Source organism: Nasonia vitripennis, chromosome 1, assembly GCF_009193385.2.
Source record: "Nasonia vitripennis strain AsymCx chromosome 1, Nvit_psr_1.1, whole genome shotgun sequence".
NCBI classification, from domain to species: domain Eukaryota; kingdom Metazoa; phylum Arthropoda; class Insecta; order Hymenoptera; family Pteromalidae; genus Nasonia; species Nasonia vitripennis.
The window spans coordinates 26359077-26377343 of NC_045757.1; the positions used below are offsets into that span (position 1 = coordinate 26359077).

The 18267-nt window shown below is 37.4% G+C and overlaps 1 protein-coding gene across 6 annotated transcripts; it reads right to left on the minus strand.

Annotated features, from left to right (window-relative positions):
- Window positions 1-251: 251 nt before the first annotated feature.
- LOC100680409 lies at window positions 252-16767 on the minus strand. 6 transcript variants are annotated; one of them, XM_016987021.2, is made up of 11 exons: window positions 16489-16767; window positions 15463-15661; window positions 15248-15356; window positions 15036-15137; window positions 14688-14952; window positions 14440-14592; window positions 13346-13666; window positions 12251-12547; window positions 8677-9134; window positions 4742-4949; window positions 252-4156 (listed from the first exon to the last, which is right to left on the minus strand). In XM_016987021.2, exons 1-11 carry the CDS (start codon window positions 16514-16516, stop codon window positions 3927-3929), a joined length of 2370 nt encoding a protein of 789 aa, XP_016842510.1. In that variant the 5' UTR covers window positions 16517-16767; the 3' UTR covers window positions 252-3926. The 6 variants fall into 6 exon arrangements, with proteins under 6 accessions (XP_016842510.1, XP_016842509.1, XP_016842512.1 ...); XM_016987020.2 differs by having other exon boundaries at window positions 15463-15667; window positions 16489-16766; XM_016987023.3 differs by having other exon boundaries at window positions 13346-13651; window positions 15463-15667; window positions 16489-16765.
- Window positions 16768-18267: the final 1500 nt, after the last annotated feature.

Below are 18267 nucleotides of genomic sequence, written 5' to 3' on the forward strand. Positions count from 1 at the left end.
TCATTGTTAAATAAAAGTTGAGAAAAGTAACCACTAATGTGTAAAACATTTAAATTAAATTATTGGTTGTTTCAAGAATATTAGCAATAACAATTAATGGCTTTCCCTTCTGATATCTACGTATTATTCTGCAAAATGCTTAAGATATGTTTCGTACATATAAAATATTGGCAAGGATTTCAAAAATAATTAAATATAGTTTGTCTTGTCTTGTATCTTGATATCAACAATATTAGATTCTTCAAATTAGGTTTCTTTTTTATTTTTTCATGGTATCAAAGAAATGCAATTGTAACATTTAATTAAATATAAAAACTTATTTCATTCTTCTGGACTATTTTAATTTTCAGACTAACATCTGTATTTCCAAATGAAATTGCATAACAATTTTAAAACTTTTTTTATTATTAATGTACTTCCATACATACATTTTTTATTTCATATAATGTTTTCAAATCATTATCTGTACGTTGTAAGTTACGTTTTTTAAAACTATTTTAAAAATGTATACCACACTCAATTCCAACCCGTGAATAAAAAGGTCTAAAGAATCGGAGTTAAGTTTAATCCAATTTCACAAAATTCTTCAATGACGTATTGCTACTTACAAGATTTGATGTTATTGACAGGTCTATCTAATACAACTTGCACACTGCAATGCACAGTACTTAGATGCTAAACAATCGAAAGACAACGAATTCTTGTACACTATAATATATCTTTTTATATTGTTTCAAACGTGGATGCAGGTATTAGCAACTTTTTGTTTATTTTTCGGTTTTTGATAGCATAAATAGTTTTACCAGATAGACTCTATAATGCTTAGTTTTATAGTAAACTGTTTTTTTTTTCTAACAATAAACCTCAATTGTATAGTTATGACGAAACGAAATAAAATATCTGTTTCAAAGCAAAAAGCTTAAACTATATGATAATGTTGATTTTTCAGTCTTATCAATAAAATTATTCATTTAAGCAACCTTGCAAACAAAAAGTTACTTCTATGAAATGCGTGGTAATCCATATGTGTTACCCTTCCATTTTTGTTGCTACTATATCGATTCGAAAATTTAGTTCAACCGTTTAATCTCATTGACAAATATTGTCTCGTGCTGCATTAAAAAGTTTTAAGGTATCGAAAGTATATAGATATCTTTGAATCGTATTGGCTATTCATAAAAATATTAATGTACACTGCATATTTTATCTAGGAAGTTCATCAAACGCCAGGTTTAGCGTTGATGCTAATATGTATACATAACATTGGTATATAAATAGTCGTTTTTCTGTAACAATACGTATATGGTGACTAATATAATTTTGTTGAAGTTTCTTTCTTCGAAGTCGCACAATCTTTAACACTGAAAAGTATTTAACATGAATATTTGGCACATTAAAACATTTATTATACTTCAAAGGTATTCGATATAACTTTCTAAAAACTTTAATTCTAAGTCATGGTCCTTTATGCTTGGATAGAAAACTTAAACAAGTATCCATATAAACTTACACGGTTTAACAATGAGCAATTGCCAGCAACACTCTCAGAATGTAATCGTAATCAGTACGAAAAAAATCCCTGAACCGCACTATTTTGTTTATCAAAAATAAACGCGCCGAAAAGTTATTTCAAAATTTTACTTAAAGTGAAATAAATTTTATTCCTCATATTTTTTTTCTTGATTGAGTATGTTTTTGAAACATTATAGCTTCTCAAGTAAGCAGACATTTTATTCGATCTGTCCAGCATAAAAGTGATCACTTACTTCGGTTTCTTTATTTAATTACAAAACTTATCATCATCCTCAAAATTATTCTAGTATTTTTCTCGGAAGTTACTCGAACTAGCATTTAAAGTTGTTATTTCGTACCGAGTGCTACTATATGTGGTTTATTAATAACTCAATCTTCATGAAAGTGTTCGTAAGGACAAGATGATTGTTTACAATGCGATTCAGAGTATTCACAATGTAAAAACAATAGACGGTATAGTATTCTTATTCCGCGTCAAAAAGTGTTAATAAATAATCGTTTTGCAGAGAATAGAACTTTATCGTACGCAGTAAATATACAGCTTACAATGGGCACAAAATAGTTTTTACTGCTACACATTTAAACATTTATCACATTTAGAATCACAACACTGTTACAAGTTTTATTTGTAAATAAACCATTTAGACATTTATCTTTTAGTATTAAACAACTTTTTTGTTTCATTATTCAACATTTAAGAATAGGGCACTTTAAAAAGGTTTTTGTAAGTTTAGTGATTTTCAAGAAACATTATATCAAAGAAAAAAAATCTCTCCGAAATTCGAAACGACTGAATAATTAATCACTATAAAATATTATTAGTAATTAACATTAGTATCACGCACGTTTCAGTTGGTTATAAAATATGTGTATACTTCCTTAAATAAACTTATCGATAAAAAATACTTTGTAAAATAAATAAGAATTTCGAAGAGTTTTCTCCTCCTCGAATCGAAGATCACTGTGCAAAAGTATAGTGTCAATATATCATTCTACTATGCTAATTTATATGTACAGTCATTTTATTGTCGCGACTATATAGATTAACGTCGTTTGATAGAAAACAATATACGTGGAGCCGCGACACGCTAACAGATATCAAGTGTTTCCTTTTTTCACTCAAGTCAGTATCACAAATACCAATCCTACGTAAAAACAGTATTTTATTGAAAAGTATATTTTAGCAATCGAGTCTGGTGATAACGTAATAACAGAAAATCGTAATACTATTACTTCTCAGCGCTAAGTAAATTTTCACTGAGTTGATTAGTAGTAAAAAATAATATTTTGCGTTGGTGTAACTGTATACGATATTAAAAAATGCACTTGATCAATGTACTTTGTATGAACACAGTTCCTTTTAAAATGTTACACTGACCTATTGCTGCATTTATATCTCTATTCTCATGAAAGTCGCTTAAATTGTTACATTTCATCTCTGAAAATTATGCGTATTAGAGCACAATTATAATTATTTTCCTTTCATCAAAAGTTGGAATGAACAATACATTGCATAACGGTAACATTTACGAGTTTTATGCTATCGGTAGAAAAAGATTTTTTCTTTTGTTTTTAATTAAAAAATTGTAAAAAACAATTAGACTAGTCAAATTATACAAGTAATATTTGTAGCAGTATGAAGAGAGCAATAAATTAAATGAATATACAATGAAAATTATGATACCTTAAAGATAAACTTCTCTGTGTATAAAAAATTCACCAGTAGAATACTTTTAAGCTATAAAAGTAAATTACTTTATACAATGACTTCATATCTTTAACTTAATTTCACATATAAATAAAGATAATATGGCCTTGCGAAAAAGTTTCTGTCAAAGTATATAGAACAAAATTATCTTTTTCAAAGTCAGCAAATGAGCATTCAATTACCAATACATAGTTCTTTTATCTCTCGTAATCGAATTATGAAATTGACTTTTAAGTATATTAATTTACGTGTCTAATGAAATAGCATAATCGTTTTTCTCGTGGATAATAAAAAGATGAGCATGCTGCAACATAGTCCAAATAAACACATGCGCGTCGCGACGACTTTGAAAATGGAAAAATACTGCAAATCATAGTATTTTACAAATCTTTCGAATTTGGATATACGACAATGTACCTTTCCTATTTACATCGAGTTCCAATTGGAGAAATCTTCATCTACTAATATTTCGCGGGTCATCCATTCAACAAGAATATACTTCGGCGTTTTATATCCTATTATGTATATACGGATCGCAAGAGGATGCAGGAAAAGGTGTGGAGGAGCAATTGAGAAGTATATAATTTTGGCATCCTGGGTCGCACTCTCAGTCTTATCAGATAACTGAGCTTCTTTCTATTCGAAGTTTTTTATACGAACGCGTATAACGCTGTGATATATTGCTTTAGATGTAGAGGTTCTCCCGTTGCTTCATCCGCAGATTGTAGTTGGGGTAGTTACTCAGATATTGATGCCGGGGACTGGCTGAGGGTTGTTTCGTGATGCTCGCCATCGCGCAAGCCATTATCAACTCCAGAAGACGACACACCGTTTGGTAGATTATCCAGGGCCAGGGACGAGGATATTGATCAGCCGTGGGCTTAGTGTTGTGCTTCACCACGTTGGCGAGCAGTCCTGCGAAGAGATCGAGCTGTGAAGTCTTGCTAAATTTGAAGAAAGTTTTTCGCGCGAAAGTAACTTCCAATTTTCCATTGTTTCAGACCTATACGAGTTGTAGCTACTCGAAAATCGACAGCTAACCAAGCTCGAACTATTCTACTAGATTACAACTGTTCGATTGTTACTAAAAACAAATGAAACATTTTATCCGTCGTGTTTCTTACAGTCCCACTGTTTCAAGAAAACATCAATTCTCTGGATACACACGAAAGTTTCTGCGGTATGTACAAAGTCAAAGTATATACTTCAAGTATAACAAGTTATGTGTATTTTTCTTTGAGGTCAGCATATCGGAATTCCAAATATTACGTTGCATTTTTCGATCAGACTTTTCAAAGCTCCACGTAATTCCTCTCAAATCAAAGGTGCAGCGATAAATCCTTCTCAAACTTTTCATCGTATAAATGCCAATTTAACGAGAAGTTTATTCAACCGAGTTTTCCTTGAAGCTATTTCTCTCGCCGCAACTTTCCTCATAAAGAAAATTGAAATCTCGTAATAAAATAATCCCTTCGCCCCTAGCGTATCGTATATACTCACCGTAAGGCCCGAAGATACGTCCAGCTTCGGCGATGCAGAGGATGATACCGAGGATGGCTGTGGCGTAGGTGACATTTAGGACCCTCTTGATCTGCGCCCTTCTCGCTGCGGCGGTCGACGCTTCGGGTATGTGCAGTGGCGTATCCGACTTGGCTCGATTGACGTACGCGATGTGATTCAATATTGAATGAAGTGTAAAGTCCGCGCCCTGCCAACCAAAATCACTCTCGTTCGTATAAATATCGCGTTTCGCGTTTCGGACTGAATGTTACAGAGCTTGTGCGAGGCAATTAGCCCGGCTTGTTATTTAACAAACGTGGACTGTTTGCGTAATAATGCCGGCGTGAATTGAGAGTTGCACGCGTGAACACAAATAATACTGAAATAGAAATGATTTGTTTGCGAATGTGTGGGTACTGTGTAAAATATTCTTGTGTTCATATGTAATAATAAAACTATATTATAACTCGGCGTAAAAATAGCATTGTATTATTGTAAAATTCAAACGTCCAGTTCTACAGGGTAGGCCATTTTAATCAAACCAGTCTAATAACTCCTAAATTAAGCCATGAACAGAAAAATTGTTCAGGATCAAGGGGGACATCTTTTTGTGCAATTAGTTTTGACCTTGAACTCAAATTTCAAGGTCATTTGAAGGTCACATTTTTTTTTAAAATAGGAACTCCTTTTTTTGATAGCAGATTCGGAAAGAACAGGAAATTTTACGTCCGAAACGTCCGAAAGTCAACATCCTCTAAAAGCTCTGGCAGTCGATCTCTGAGCAATGCCAAATAGCCATTCTGGTTAACATTTTGACCGAAAAAATATGGCCCAATCAGGTAACCATTAATGATTCCACACCACACCATTAAACTCCATCGGTTTTGATGGTCAATAGCCCTGTACCAGTGTGGATTTACAGGTGACCAGTAGTGACTATTGTGCCTATTTAATTAACCATCACTGCGAAATATAGCCTCTTCAGAAAACATAACAAATCTGAAAAAATCTGGATCATTTTGTAAAACTCCTAAAGCCCACTGGCAAAAGTTAATACGCATTAGAAAATGGCGTGGCCTCAGCTCATGAACTAATCTTATGTGGTAATCGTGATAGTGGAGATTATTGAGAATTCTCAATGCTGTTCTTCGTGGTATACCGATTTCTCTTTCAATTTGTCGACTACTAATTTGTGGATTGAGATGAACAGCTGCTAAGGCGGCTATAACATTAGGATCATTTTCGTTGTATTCGTGGTGTCTGCGTTGACGATGAAGATGTCCATCACGAGCTCTTCGAAGTAATCTGAGTAATGTGTCGTGAGTAGGACGCCTTCTTAGAGGAAAGCGTTCAGCGTAGAGTCGCACCGCGGCTCTGGCATTGTTTCGGGTTTCGCCTAAGATCATTATCATATCAATAATTTCATTGGATTGATAATCGCCCATGTTGAAAATTTTGTTTATAATAAGAAAAACTATTTTATTTACATTCACTCTTTATTGAAATTGAAACTAAACCAAAATAAGAAAGTGACAACAAAAAAAAGGAGGAATTTTCAAACTGTATAATTTTTAAATCAAATTTGTAACTTCTTATTTTCTTACGTTAAGACATTGTGCTTTAAATTGAAGACAGCGTGAGAACAATCGTTACAATTCATATTAGATTAAAGAAATTCAACTTAAAAAAAAAACATCTAAACTGGAAGTGATGCACATTGGCAAATACAATTATTAAAATTTTTTTTTAATATTACAAAAGCAAAATGCTGTTTAATATTTTATCTTAAATAATGTATTTTTTAACATCCTACCTTTATTGTTTAACCATTTTTTACGCTTTTGAAACGTTAAACTTTTACTTGACTCTGCTTCGACCGTGAATGAATTGACAACATTGATTTTTAACGTTCCATTTCCCACTCCCATTAAGAACTCAGATATTTCAAATTATCATGTTTACTTCAAAATTTACTTTTGACCACTAAAAATTTGTTAACGAATATTAAACAAGCATCCTAGTGAGAGGCAAGGGGACTCACGTTAAAAAAGCACCCCAAAGGGAACATAATCCTAATACGTCCACGTCGTTGTTCCTGGGTAGCGCTGAAATTAGGGAATTATTTTGTTTTCAAGGTAAATATTTTCATGGTCATTGTCACATTGGGTTTGAATATTCATCATAAAAGTATCAGAAAATGCGATTAAATAGCAATTACAGTATTTCTTAACATTTGTCCTTGAAATGACCTTGTGAAGGTCATGAAAAAAATTTTGAAATACCATTTCGGACGTAAAATTTCCTGTTCTTTCCAAATCTGCTATTAAAAATAGGGGTTCCTATTTTTAAAAAAATTTGACCTTCAAATGACCTTGAAATGTGAGTTCAAGGTCAAAACTAATTGCACAAAAAGATGTCCCCCATGATCCTGGACATCTTTCATCTGAACAATTTTTCTGTTCATGGCTTAATTTAGGAGTTATTAGACTGGTTTGATTAAAATGGCCCACCCTGTATACGAACGCCCACAATATTCGAGTCTATCTTTGCAGTAATAAAAATTTTACGCAGCGAATGCAGGGCATCAAAACTTTTACCCGTAAAACGTTTTTACCGTCGCTCAATAAAAAGTTATTGTACTTTTAACGAGGGAGTTTTTAAATATTTTATTTTAATAATTCGCTAGATTTTTTTATCGGCGCTTCATTCATCAATTATTCACAATTGAGTGTTTTGGCGAGCATTATGTCCTGGAACATTGTATTATCGATCGCGCGTACTTGTTAATTAATGTGCTTCGACATTCCGTTTTCATAGCATTTCCAAGTAGACCTATTTCTAACTCAGTAACAATATGATTGATTTGACGAGAGCATCAAGTATTCAACTCAATTTCTTTACAAGTCTGTAGACGTAATGAGGCCTTTGATTATCTCCATCGTAATAATGCCGAATAATCTATACCAATATGCAAGTTTGTGAAAGCAAATCCCTGTAAGTATTGAAAATTAAATCTCGCGTATATATTCTTCGAACTCGTAATGTTCAATCTGGTGTCTGGTAAGAATTCCCCCAGCATCAATGTGTGCACCAATTTGCTTACAATATCTGATATCGACAGGCGATATCAGATATTGATGTAAGAAAATTGATACGCATATTTATAGGGGAATTCTTGATGCTTTGTTTGACTAAAAATAATTCGCTCCATAAATACTACGTTTTTTATAGTGTAATAATCGACAAAAAACTTTTCACGTTTTGATACCAACCGCTTATCTAAAGCTGAAGGCCATTGTAAAGTAGCTTTTTCATAGAAGTTCCAAGTATATATTTACACGAGGAATAAAGTCCTTCCGAAACGTCATTGTGACTGGCAAAAAATAGCTTTGTTATCTAAATCTTTGCTCTCCCCCTGACTAACGCCAGGGTATAAAACTTTCATAAGACCTGGTATCACATAAGGTAAAGGCCTATTAGGTTCTTCGAGCGGAATAATCTAAATTCAAAGAAAAAGTCTATTCATACAAGACACGAAGGTGGAGGGGTTGTTTTTTTCCTGCGCGATAACGCTACTTTTGTGTTACTTAAAGCATATCCCCGAGTGACGGACAGTTGATGACTGTATAATACAGGACCCTTTCACGTATCACCTATTCTGGTCGATGGAATACAAGTTGACAGATAATAGTCACAGTCGTGTCCAATGTACAGTGAATATAGTCGAAGATGTCCTTCGTTTGAGGTCAACTCAATGGCGCAGCGCGTATTAAAATATTATCGCGCAAAAAAGTACAATATCAAAATAAATCCATTCAATCTCTTTGTTTTGCGGAAAATAAAGCAGATTCATTGATTATGAACATTTACTCATCCACGTGTGTTTCTTTAGTAAAAATAAAGAATTTCCTTTGAATATAGGCCAATGAACATACCGTGACTCGACCCTGCTGCTGAACCTCCGGCAGTAGGCTCGTCTCAGCGGTAATATCCTCCTGATCATTCTTGACCTTGTCGCACTTCCACGAGAGATTCTTCTTGCGCGACTTGCCCTGATCCTCGTCCTTGGGTTTATTGTCGCCGTTCATAAGAGCGGCTTTCTCGTTCCCGTAGTAATTGTCCGGTTGATCCGAATCTGACTCCGACTTCAATTCCTGCTGTTGCTGCGATTCAGTCTTCTCGTCCGGTAGATAGTTTGGGCTGTAGTGTGTTGGGCTCTTGTCAAGATTTTGGATACTGATGTCACTGCTGCGCCGGTTGATCACGAGAGGCTTGATCTGCGATACGTCAGAGCCGCGACGATCGCTGCTGCGACAGGAGACGTCCGAGTTGCGACGAGATTCCACCACTTTTGCCGCTGCTAGGCCGCCCAGATCGGAGTTTCTCCTAGAGCCTGCGATTGGAAGGAGAATTTTATGAATTGAGAATATGGAAAGACAGGCGTTTCACACAGTGCGTATAGAAATCAATAAATGGCGATTTCCATGAAGCAATTTGATGAAATATAGATATCAATCATTGATATATTAGAGCTGAAACAACCAAGCGTAATAATATTCGATGTCGGAGGTACGACAAATTGTAGTTTTATGAACAGAAAAAAAAACTGCTGTAATAAGCGATTTTATTTTGTGATTAATCGCTTATACGCTGCACGGTATCGAATAGGGGGTGCAATTGATTTATTACTCGTGTACGTCTAAATTAAAAAATAAAAGACTAATGGACAGCTATTCAATATCGCTGAGATCGATGTCCAGGAAATTTCTCAATTTTGACGTCGTATTGAGAAAAAAGATTGACGTTAAATATTGAATTCTCTCTATGATTCTCAAATTTACGTTGGATAGTTTTCAGAATAAGTCAATCGTCAATTTTCTAAATTGTGTATAAATTTAACTTGCGAATAAAACTCATTTATGAAGTATTAAATATTGTACATACGCCCTTTACGATTACTCTGCGTATACCGGTACGTACGTCACAGCTGAGAAGCTACAAACAGCGTAGGTTGGAATACCAGTGGAAAATTTTGACTGCGGTAAGACTTCAAAAACTCACTGAATATAACGTAGGTGTGCTAATTTAAAACACACTTCTCGTACAACGTATAATCAAAAATTAAAGCTTTATAATTTATAGGTTCAAAATGAAATTTCTGTTCCTCATATACGACACTATGTAAATTTTAGTGCTAAATAGCAGTTAATTACTCCTGAAAGCCTGAAGGATAACACCACTTTGCTTTGCGAAAGAAAATTTCAATTGAAAAAAGCTGGCTCCGTGCACTCTTGACGTCATAAGCACGTACACATTCATGCATCCCAGTTTTGAAGTGCGTATCCAAGAAGTAAAAATAATGAACGCGTTTACATGACTTTTGAACTTCTACAGAGTAAGGTAAAGCGTAGCAATTCAAATATTTTGTTTTTTAGGACTAGGTCACAAACTTCTGTCTTTGATTAAAAAAAAAAACAAGTTATATTTATAGCTTATTCTAATTCGTCTAACTTTAAGATGTGCAAATATTTTAATATATTCTGATTATTTGCTATCAGAACTCGTCTAAAGTAAAGCAAAGTAGAGCATAATTAGATCTCAAACTCAATTACTGGACCCTCTAGGCTTATAAGTTTCAGCTTTTTTGCGGTTGGTCGGTGTGTAATTGATTAAACAGCTCCTGGCTACGCGGTTGATATCTTATGTACCTATATATTCATCGTAAACAATTTTAATAAAAAAATTAACCAAGAAGATTCTATTGTTAACTTCTATAAAATTATATTTTCTGTTTTAAACCAGCTTGCAACAATCTTTTATCATAAATATAGAAAACAGCTTTTAGCATTGTCGTTTACATTTCTCTGTATTTTAACAACTTCTTACATTGCAACGAGATTTCAAGTATGCAATTAATATTTCCAAGCTTTCTAAGGTAAAAGTAGAAAAGTGAACTGTCTATTATTTAATGCGAACGTATTTTGTACTTCATATACTTATGTGTAATTGTAACTATTGTTTCTTTAATAATTTATAACGGAAATTATTTGCTGATATTCTTCGTTTAGTTATGCAACTACTTTAAACCACTTATTTATTCCAAGTCTAATAATTATATCAATGTGTAACATAAAAAGAAATAAATTGTATTTAAAAACTCAATAAATAAATTGTATTTAAAAACTTTCATAACAAAACAGATTGTAGCCTGATTGAAATTAAAAACCACACCACCTAAGAAAAAGTTGATTAACTCTTTCTAGCGTTGCCTCAGACGTAGTAGCAAACACACGAAGCCATGATCAATCTATCTCAAAGCATCTCAATCAATCAACAGCAAGACATTCCTCTGCACACTCTTCTTCTCACTCATGTAGCTTCAGTTTTTTTAGTTTGCATTTTTATTAATCGACGTCCTGACATCCTTTATGAAGAAACACAATATAAAATCAGTGAAAAGAATCATCTGTCAAGAGGAAACGCGACACACGTCCTTAATTTGATAGAAATGAAGAGGCATCATTTGTTCTGGAGCTATTCTTAAAGAATCATATATAATATCGTCTGAATTAATTAAAGGTTTAAACTTTGTTTGCATTGTGAAAATACCGAACATTATTATTCATTATTAACGAAATTTAATTTATGAACGTTATAAAAGTATTTTTACTTTTTATATACACTATAACATAATACAATGCTCTTAGTAATTAAAGTATCATATTATGCATTATGAAGTATGAAAATCTTAATAATTAAGCTTCTAAGATTCATTGTTTCTTAAAATCTTAGCATTTTAAAGACTTTTATCAAAATTACGCACAGACGTGATTTCCGCATAAAATAAAGATGAAAGAGGAAGCTCTCTACTCCATTCGTACTTAATATAGAAGGATGCTTTCGGTACAAGCATTTTGCTACCCAGTGTGTGCTCGTAAAGGAAAGCCATATCGTATATTATACGCACACTGAACACCATTATTCGCAAAGTGAAATAAAAATCATAAAATAGCTCGAATTGTAAAAAAAACATCTCATGATGCCATATCGTCGTGAATAGTAACGTTTTTCGAGTTCCAGGGTCGCGAGTACAAGGGTGTTAAAAAGTTGCATTTTCGCAACTGCGCTTGCATTTAAATTCTCTTTACCATAATCTCATTTACACGAGACAAACTCGCGGCTTTCATTGGAATTGAAAACTTGAAAATTAGATGAAGCACGATTTTTTCCTATTACATTAACAGCGTCCGGTTCATTAAAGAAAAACTTTCACTTTTAAATATCGTCTTTCCCAATCAAACCTATATGCTAATTTTTCTAGATATGTATAATCAATACCCGTTTTTCTGAAACGTTGTTTAATTCGGTTTTGTTCTCACAACTCGCTATTCGTGGAGCAGTCGGTTTTAATTTTAGCTTCGAAAGTTCTGCTATAGGCAAAATAAAAGTTTATCATATACTACTATATTTGAAAATCCAATCAACACACACACACACACACACACTCACCGGTAGGACTGACGTCGAGTATCCTGGCGAGCTTTGACTGTTCCTGCTCCTGTTGAGCCCTCCTTGGCGTCCGGTTGCCAAAATCGCTGTTGCGTCTCAGTTTGGTGGCGAATTGCGAGCGATTCTTCTCGTGTCCGAAGTCAGACGAGCGACGCAGATCCTTGTTGCTGCCAGTCGGGGTCGTGCTGATACAATCGGAATTGCGGCGTAGAATACCCTCGGGGGTACGCGGCCGATCCAGCGACGGCGACTGTCGCGGACTCGACTCCGGCTCCGGGCTCCGCTTGCCTATTTGTATAGTGCGGGTTGTGCAACACGATCGGGAATGCTTGCGTAATTTCAATGAGGGATTGTGGGGATGGTTGCGCGGTCCGTCGTTACACGCTTGCTTAGGCAGGATTTCCGAGTACACACGCGGGCTTTGTGTCAATGTTTGGGCATTGATTGCAGGAGGATGCTCTGTTGTTATATGCATTTATTTTCCGTCGTGAGAGAGCTTTTAGGGGATTATAAGCTTTGAATTTGTTGCGACTTGCGACGCTGCCGCGTTTGTCGAGTTAATCTTATTATCAACGTGCAGCACGTACGGTCAACAAGCGGATGCTTGTATGTTAAAGTTTGATGGCCGATTGTAGTATGCTTATGAATTGTTATAAGCTCGATATGCTGTGATTTTGAAACTGATGAACGGAAAGTTCTGATATTTCGTAAAATTAGCTTTATAGCGCAGAAATAAGTGCGTCAAAAGTTGTACTCGCGTTAACTACAAAAATAATTTACAAGGAAAAACGCATCTATTATGAAAAACTCGCGTAAGCGAAAGCGTGTCACGGAACTTCTGGCGTTATTATTTTATTGAAAGTGTACACAATATCATATTTCTCCAGAACTTTAGGTTCTCGTGAACGACCGTATGTACACAGGCGCATAAATAATACACCCTGTTACGCAAGACTGTATACTTCATCTTTTATACAAAAATTACGAACATCAGACGCGAGCAGATATTAACAGTTTCAAACTAACTTGAACAAGAAGCGAAAGTGCCAGTAGTACGACCCGGAAATAGTAAGACATCCAACGTAGTATACTCACCAGAGCTAAATTCGGCATTCGGCGACGCGTCTTCCTCGTTGACGAACCTCACGCTGCACTCGGAAGCTCGTCTGGAATTACGGCCGGAAACATCGCTGCCCCGTCGACTGGCCAGTGAACTCCGTCTGCTCGGGCTGGAGACGGTGATGATCGGCAGATTAGCGATCGAGGGCGTCGGGGTTGGCGGCCGAACGTAGACCTCAGGCACTGTTGAGATGGGCTGGGCGAACGACTCGTCCTGGCGGTTGTTCTTCTCGTTCTCCTGCTGCACCCGATAGCTCGACTTGACCGAGCCGCCGCGCTGGGCTACGATGTACGATACTACTTAGCATGGTTTCCGTTAATAACATGGCACTTTTCAAATTTCATTTAATTTTCAATTGTTAGAGGAGCTTTTTGGGGGATGATGACGACACAGTGCGCAATGAGTGGCTCTTGTTTTTCCTTTTTTTCGTAGAATAAGGTTCGAAGTATGTACAGACACACTGAATTTTTGATGCTGGAAATAGAAGGGGGTTATTAATGGGGGTGTAGCTCAATAATACCGAACGTTTGTTTTGTCGGAGGCGATATGTACAAACACATAGGAGGTCGGGTCCGTCGGGCGATTGTAACCTGTGGACGTTATATGCGATATGATCTTTCGAAGCGAGTAGTGAATCATGGGTTTGTTCAGCCAGGGGTAATTTCCTTCTGATTAACGGAATTTTTTTCCTTGGCGGTGCGACGGGGGTTCGTTGGAGCGGAAATTGATAAAAGTGCCTATTTGGTTATAATTATATTTTTCGACTCTGAGAAGGTTGAAATAATTGATAAGATCATGGGAAAGACCATAAATGTTTTGTATATAATACAAACAAATAGATGAAATAAATATATCAGCAAATTATTTATTCTATTAACAGGCTCGCTTTGGTTCACGATATCAATCCCAAAAAACAAGAGTAGTTATTATCCACAGTGTACAATAATTGCCGCGCTTGGCGAGCGTGTTAACGTTCTAAAAACACTTATATCGCCTGCACAACAATAGTATAATAAGCGATCGCAAAAAATATATATACGCACACACACAGACTCGGCACTAAACTTACTGGAGTTTAAGCTGGGATTAGTGTCAGGGCCTTTGTTGGGCTCGCTGTCGTCGAAGGCTTTTAGCTTCGGACCAAGCAGGGTAGGTACGAGCGCAGCAGCGACAGACGTGGCTAAGTTATTATAAGGCGCTAGCATAGCAAGCTGCATTATGCCTATAAACAAAATATATACATTTTGGCGGGCTAGTTCAGCGGGCGAAAGAATGGATTACCTGGAGATCGCTCGATCTGTATGCAAATCCACCGACCTTTCTGATTCGCGCCCGAATTGTCGCGCGTCAGCAGATTCGAGGGTAAGGTTCTCAGCAGGGCCTTGACCTTGTAGCCCGCGTAGAGGAAGGTCACGTACAAAACTATGCCCCAGAGCAGGAAAACATCTTGGACCACGTAGGTGGCTATGTAGCTCACGTGGAAAGCGAGGCTCACGTCGCTGATGATGATGCAGGAGAAGTGAAAGATTATCATCAGGCTGAGGTAGGTCTCCTTCTGGAACTTTTCCAGGCCGAACTTCACCTGCGAATTTGTATTCATTTATTTTTTAATAAATTATTCTAGATCATAATATGGTATAATATGATCGGAATCTCCGCGTTTACCTGAGTGAGCTGAAGAAAAGCCAGCTGGATGAGACAGAACGCCGAGGTAATGAAGGGAAATCCGATATCCCAGGTGATCGATCCGATGACTTTTGGCATAATCTGCAAGGGACGCAAGATCGAGTCATTTTTGGCCTGCATCGATCATCTCGAAAGAGATGTAACACACGCAGCGTGTATGCGCTTTAATAAAGATTTCAAGTTCGATTCACCTCTTTAAGATTGTAAGGATCTATAAAAAGGCAGCCTGACCTTGAGGCGCCGAGCAGGCAAAGATTAATGTTTATCGTGGACATGAGGGGAGGAGTCGAGATTAAAGATCTGCAAATGCGAACGGAATATTCAGTATGGCTAACATGTTAATCAGGTGGTCTCGTATAAACGATATATCAATAAAATTAGCGAAAGAGCTTCGTATGATACTTGCCTTAAGTTTAGTAAGGAGAAAAACGTGTAGAAACTCAGTACGAAAAAGAGACAGGCGAAAGCATAGGTGTGCAATAAAAAAAACCACCTCAGCTCCTGGTTGACGGACTCCCATGACGGCGAGGTGACCAACGTCCCATCCAGTAAGAAGCCAGACGAGCCCAGCACGCAGTTTTGGCCTGGTATGGGTATTGAATCGTCTACACCTTCGTGGAGAGAAATAAAAAATAGTTTCACCTCGTCAATCAATCGCGTAAACAATATCGAGCCGACAGGCAAATCATTCGGCTAATTGGATTCAGATACTCGATCAATCCGCGGTTGTGTGGCAGTTGGTAGACACGGCAAACTAGTTCACGAAATCATTAAACATTCGAACGACGCACCGTAACCCGTGGAGTGAGCGAGAACGCGATTAGAGATCTTTTAATTGCACGCGAAAATTGCTCGCCTGATTATAATGCATATAGCGCGACGCTGATTACAGCCTCGAGTCTGAAATCGCAGGAAAATATCCCGACCTGGAAAAAAAGTGAAAATAATAATAATTCATAGCCGAGCCAAAGCTCCGGAAAAAAGAGTCCCGTCGGAATTCACTTAGCCCTATACTATACAGCGAGGGTAAAGCTGTACGAGTGGCTATATCGACAATCCGCCGAAAACTTGGCCCTGACGACTCTCTCTCTCTCTCTCTCTCTCTCTCTCTCTCTCTCTATGTAGAGCAAAGGGCTTTCTTCTCTCTTTCGCTCGTCGCCACACTCGCGCATTTTGTACCCCCGACAAAAGGCGACGACGGCTTTAAGAAAAAAAAGGCAAAAAATCGACAGATTTATAAATAGCCCTAGCAACACACACACGTTCTCTTGGCGCTGCCACAGCCCAGACACTTTCGCGCGCGCGCACACACACACACACACACACACAGAGTCTCTTGAGTCCAGAATCCAATTTAGCACATGACAGCGTGCAATAAAATCAGCAGCAGCAGAAGCATAACAAGTAGAGAAGAGAGACAGAGACTACAAACCGCGCGTCAGATTCGGCAGCCTATCCATAATCTCCCGATTTGTGCCGACCAGCGCACATTACTGGCCCGTTGCTCAGCGGGCTGCCTCGCTCTATATATCACTCTCTCACTCTCTAGCTCGTGCGTGTGCTGATGTGCAGGCCGGGCACGACAAACTGCTGCTCCTCTCCGCCAGCTCTGCTCTACGCCCGTGCAGCAGCAACAGGCTTTACCTATAGGGCAATTTGAATCGCACCCCTTCCACGGCGCTGCTGTTTCTGCCGCCGCCGCGGCTCTCCGCTGCTTCGGCTCCCTTCGGGGTGGGAATATTGATTTTACCGCCGTCGCCGTCGCTACTGCGGCCGCTGCTGCTACTGCTGGGGGTATAAGGGCGCGAGCTTGATGTGCGCGCACAGCTGGTGGGGATAGGGGTAGGGGCTGCTGCTGCTGGACTCGAGATACATAGCAGAGCCTGTAGGCTTGTTTATTAAGGAATTTAATCTTGCCGCCATTAACGCTAATTGCACCGACTGCTGTTGGAAAACACTGCTGTTGGAGAACTGCTTCGTTATGTCGTCGTGTTTTCCCTAACTGCCGCGAACGACCGTCTCTTCGCGCGCTGCGGCTTTCCGCGGCTTGATTTTTTCATTAGACCTGCTGCTCGACATATCTCGAGGGGACGCGAGACGCGCATGTATATATATATATATAACTTGGCGTCGAGAGGTTTCCCTTAGCGGATATGTGCGAGGCTTCGGGCTAAATTTAGAGGGTTTATTAATACGGCCGGTCCTTTTTTTCGACTTTCTTTTTCGCCGTTCTCGCCGCGCGAGGCTTTTTAATTTGAAAGAGCTTTTAGAATGATTAAACTGGAATCAAAGCTCGGCTTCGACACCTATACGGCGTATTCTGCGAGTAGGTAGTGTAATACGTAGAGCAAATATGTGTACTTTACTTTTTATGCATGTAAAAGAAAAAATTGTTTTTGAAGTTGCTCTGTCATTTGTAATGTTATAATATAGTCTGCAAGTGCAGGCAGTTTGTGAAAAGCTGCTTGTTTCAAACTTGAGCTATATGCGAAGCGGTACAGAAATAGAATTAAGTGCTGGTATCGAACAGCGAAATTGTAAGGGTTGGTAATTGTTCAATCCGAGTTGAGAAGTCAAGGCCGCGAAGTTGCCCAATTCAAAAATATATATATACGTGACTGTAGACTATTATACTGCTATACATTGTTGGAAAGGAGATGTTTCAGAGCTTTTTATTTTTAACCCATCATCAGCATACGTTACTACAGCTAGATTACTATAATGACCTTTACGAGCTTTAGCTGGATAAATATCGCGCATTAAAATTGGTAGAAAGATTCTGATACGTCTCTTTTTCATCAGTGTACAATACTGTTTATTATATATCTATTCTTAAATTAAAGCAGCCTTACAGTCTCAAACGGTCGATTCTTATATGTGCAAATCCACAGAAAACCAGACACTTCTGGAGGTCTGAGTGAACAAGTTTGAAATTTGAGAGAACACCTATCCCGACCATTTTTTTTCGTTCTTTAGGTCATATAGAACCCGAAAAACCTTGGATTCCCAAGATAAAAAATACCTATTTTTTGCCGGGCAGTTTAAATTCTCTTACGGGGAAAATGATCGAAAACAAGCCACGATTAAACTTTACCCACTCAGTGTATGAAGGTGCAATCCAAAAATGTGTATTGCTAGGATCGAAGTATCAGAAGAGAGCTTTAATTTAAGGGCTGGTGAGTTAAAAATGGTTGCCTGGGTAAAAAGTTAT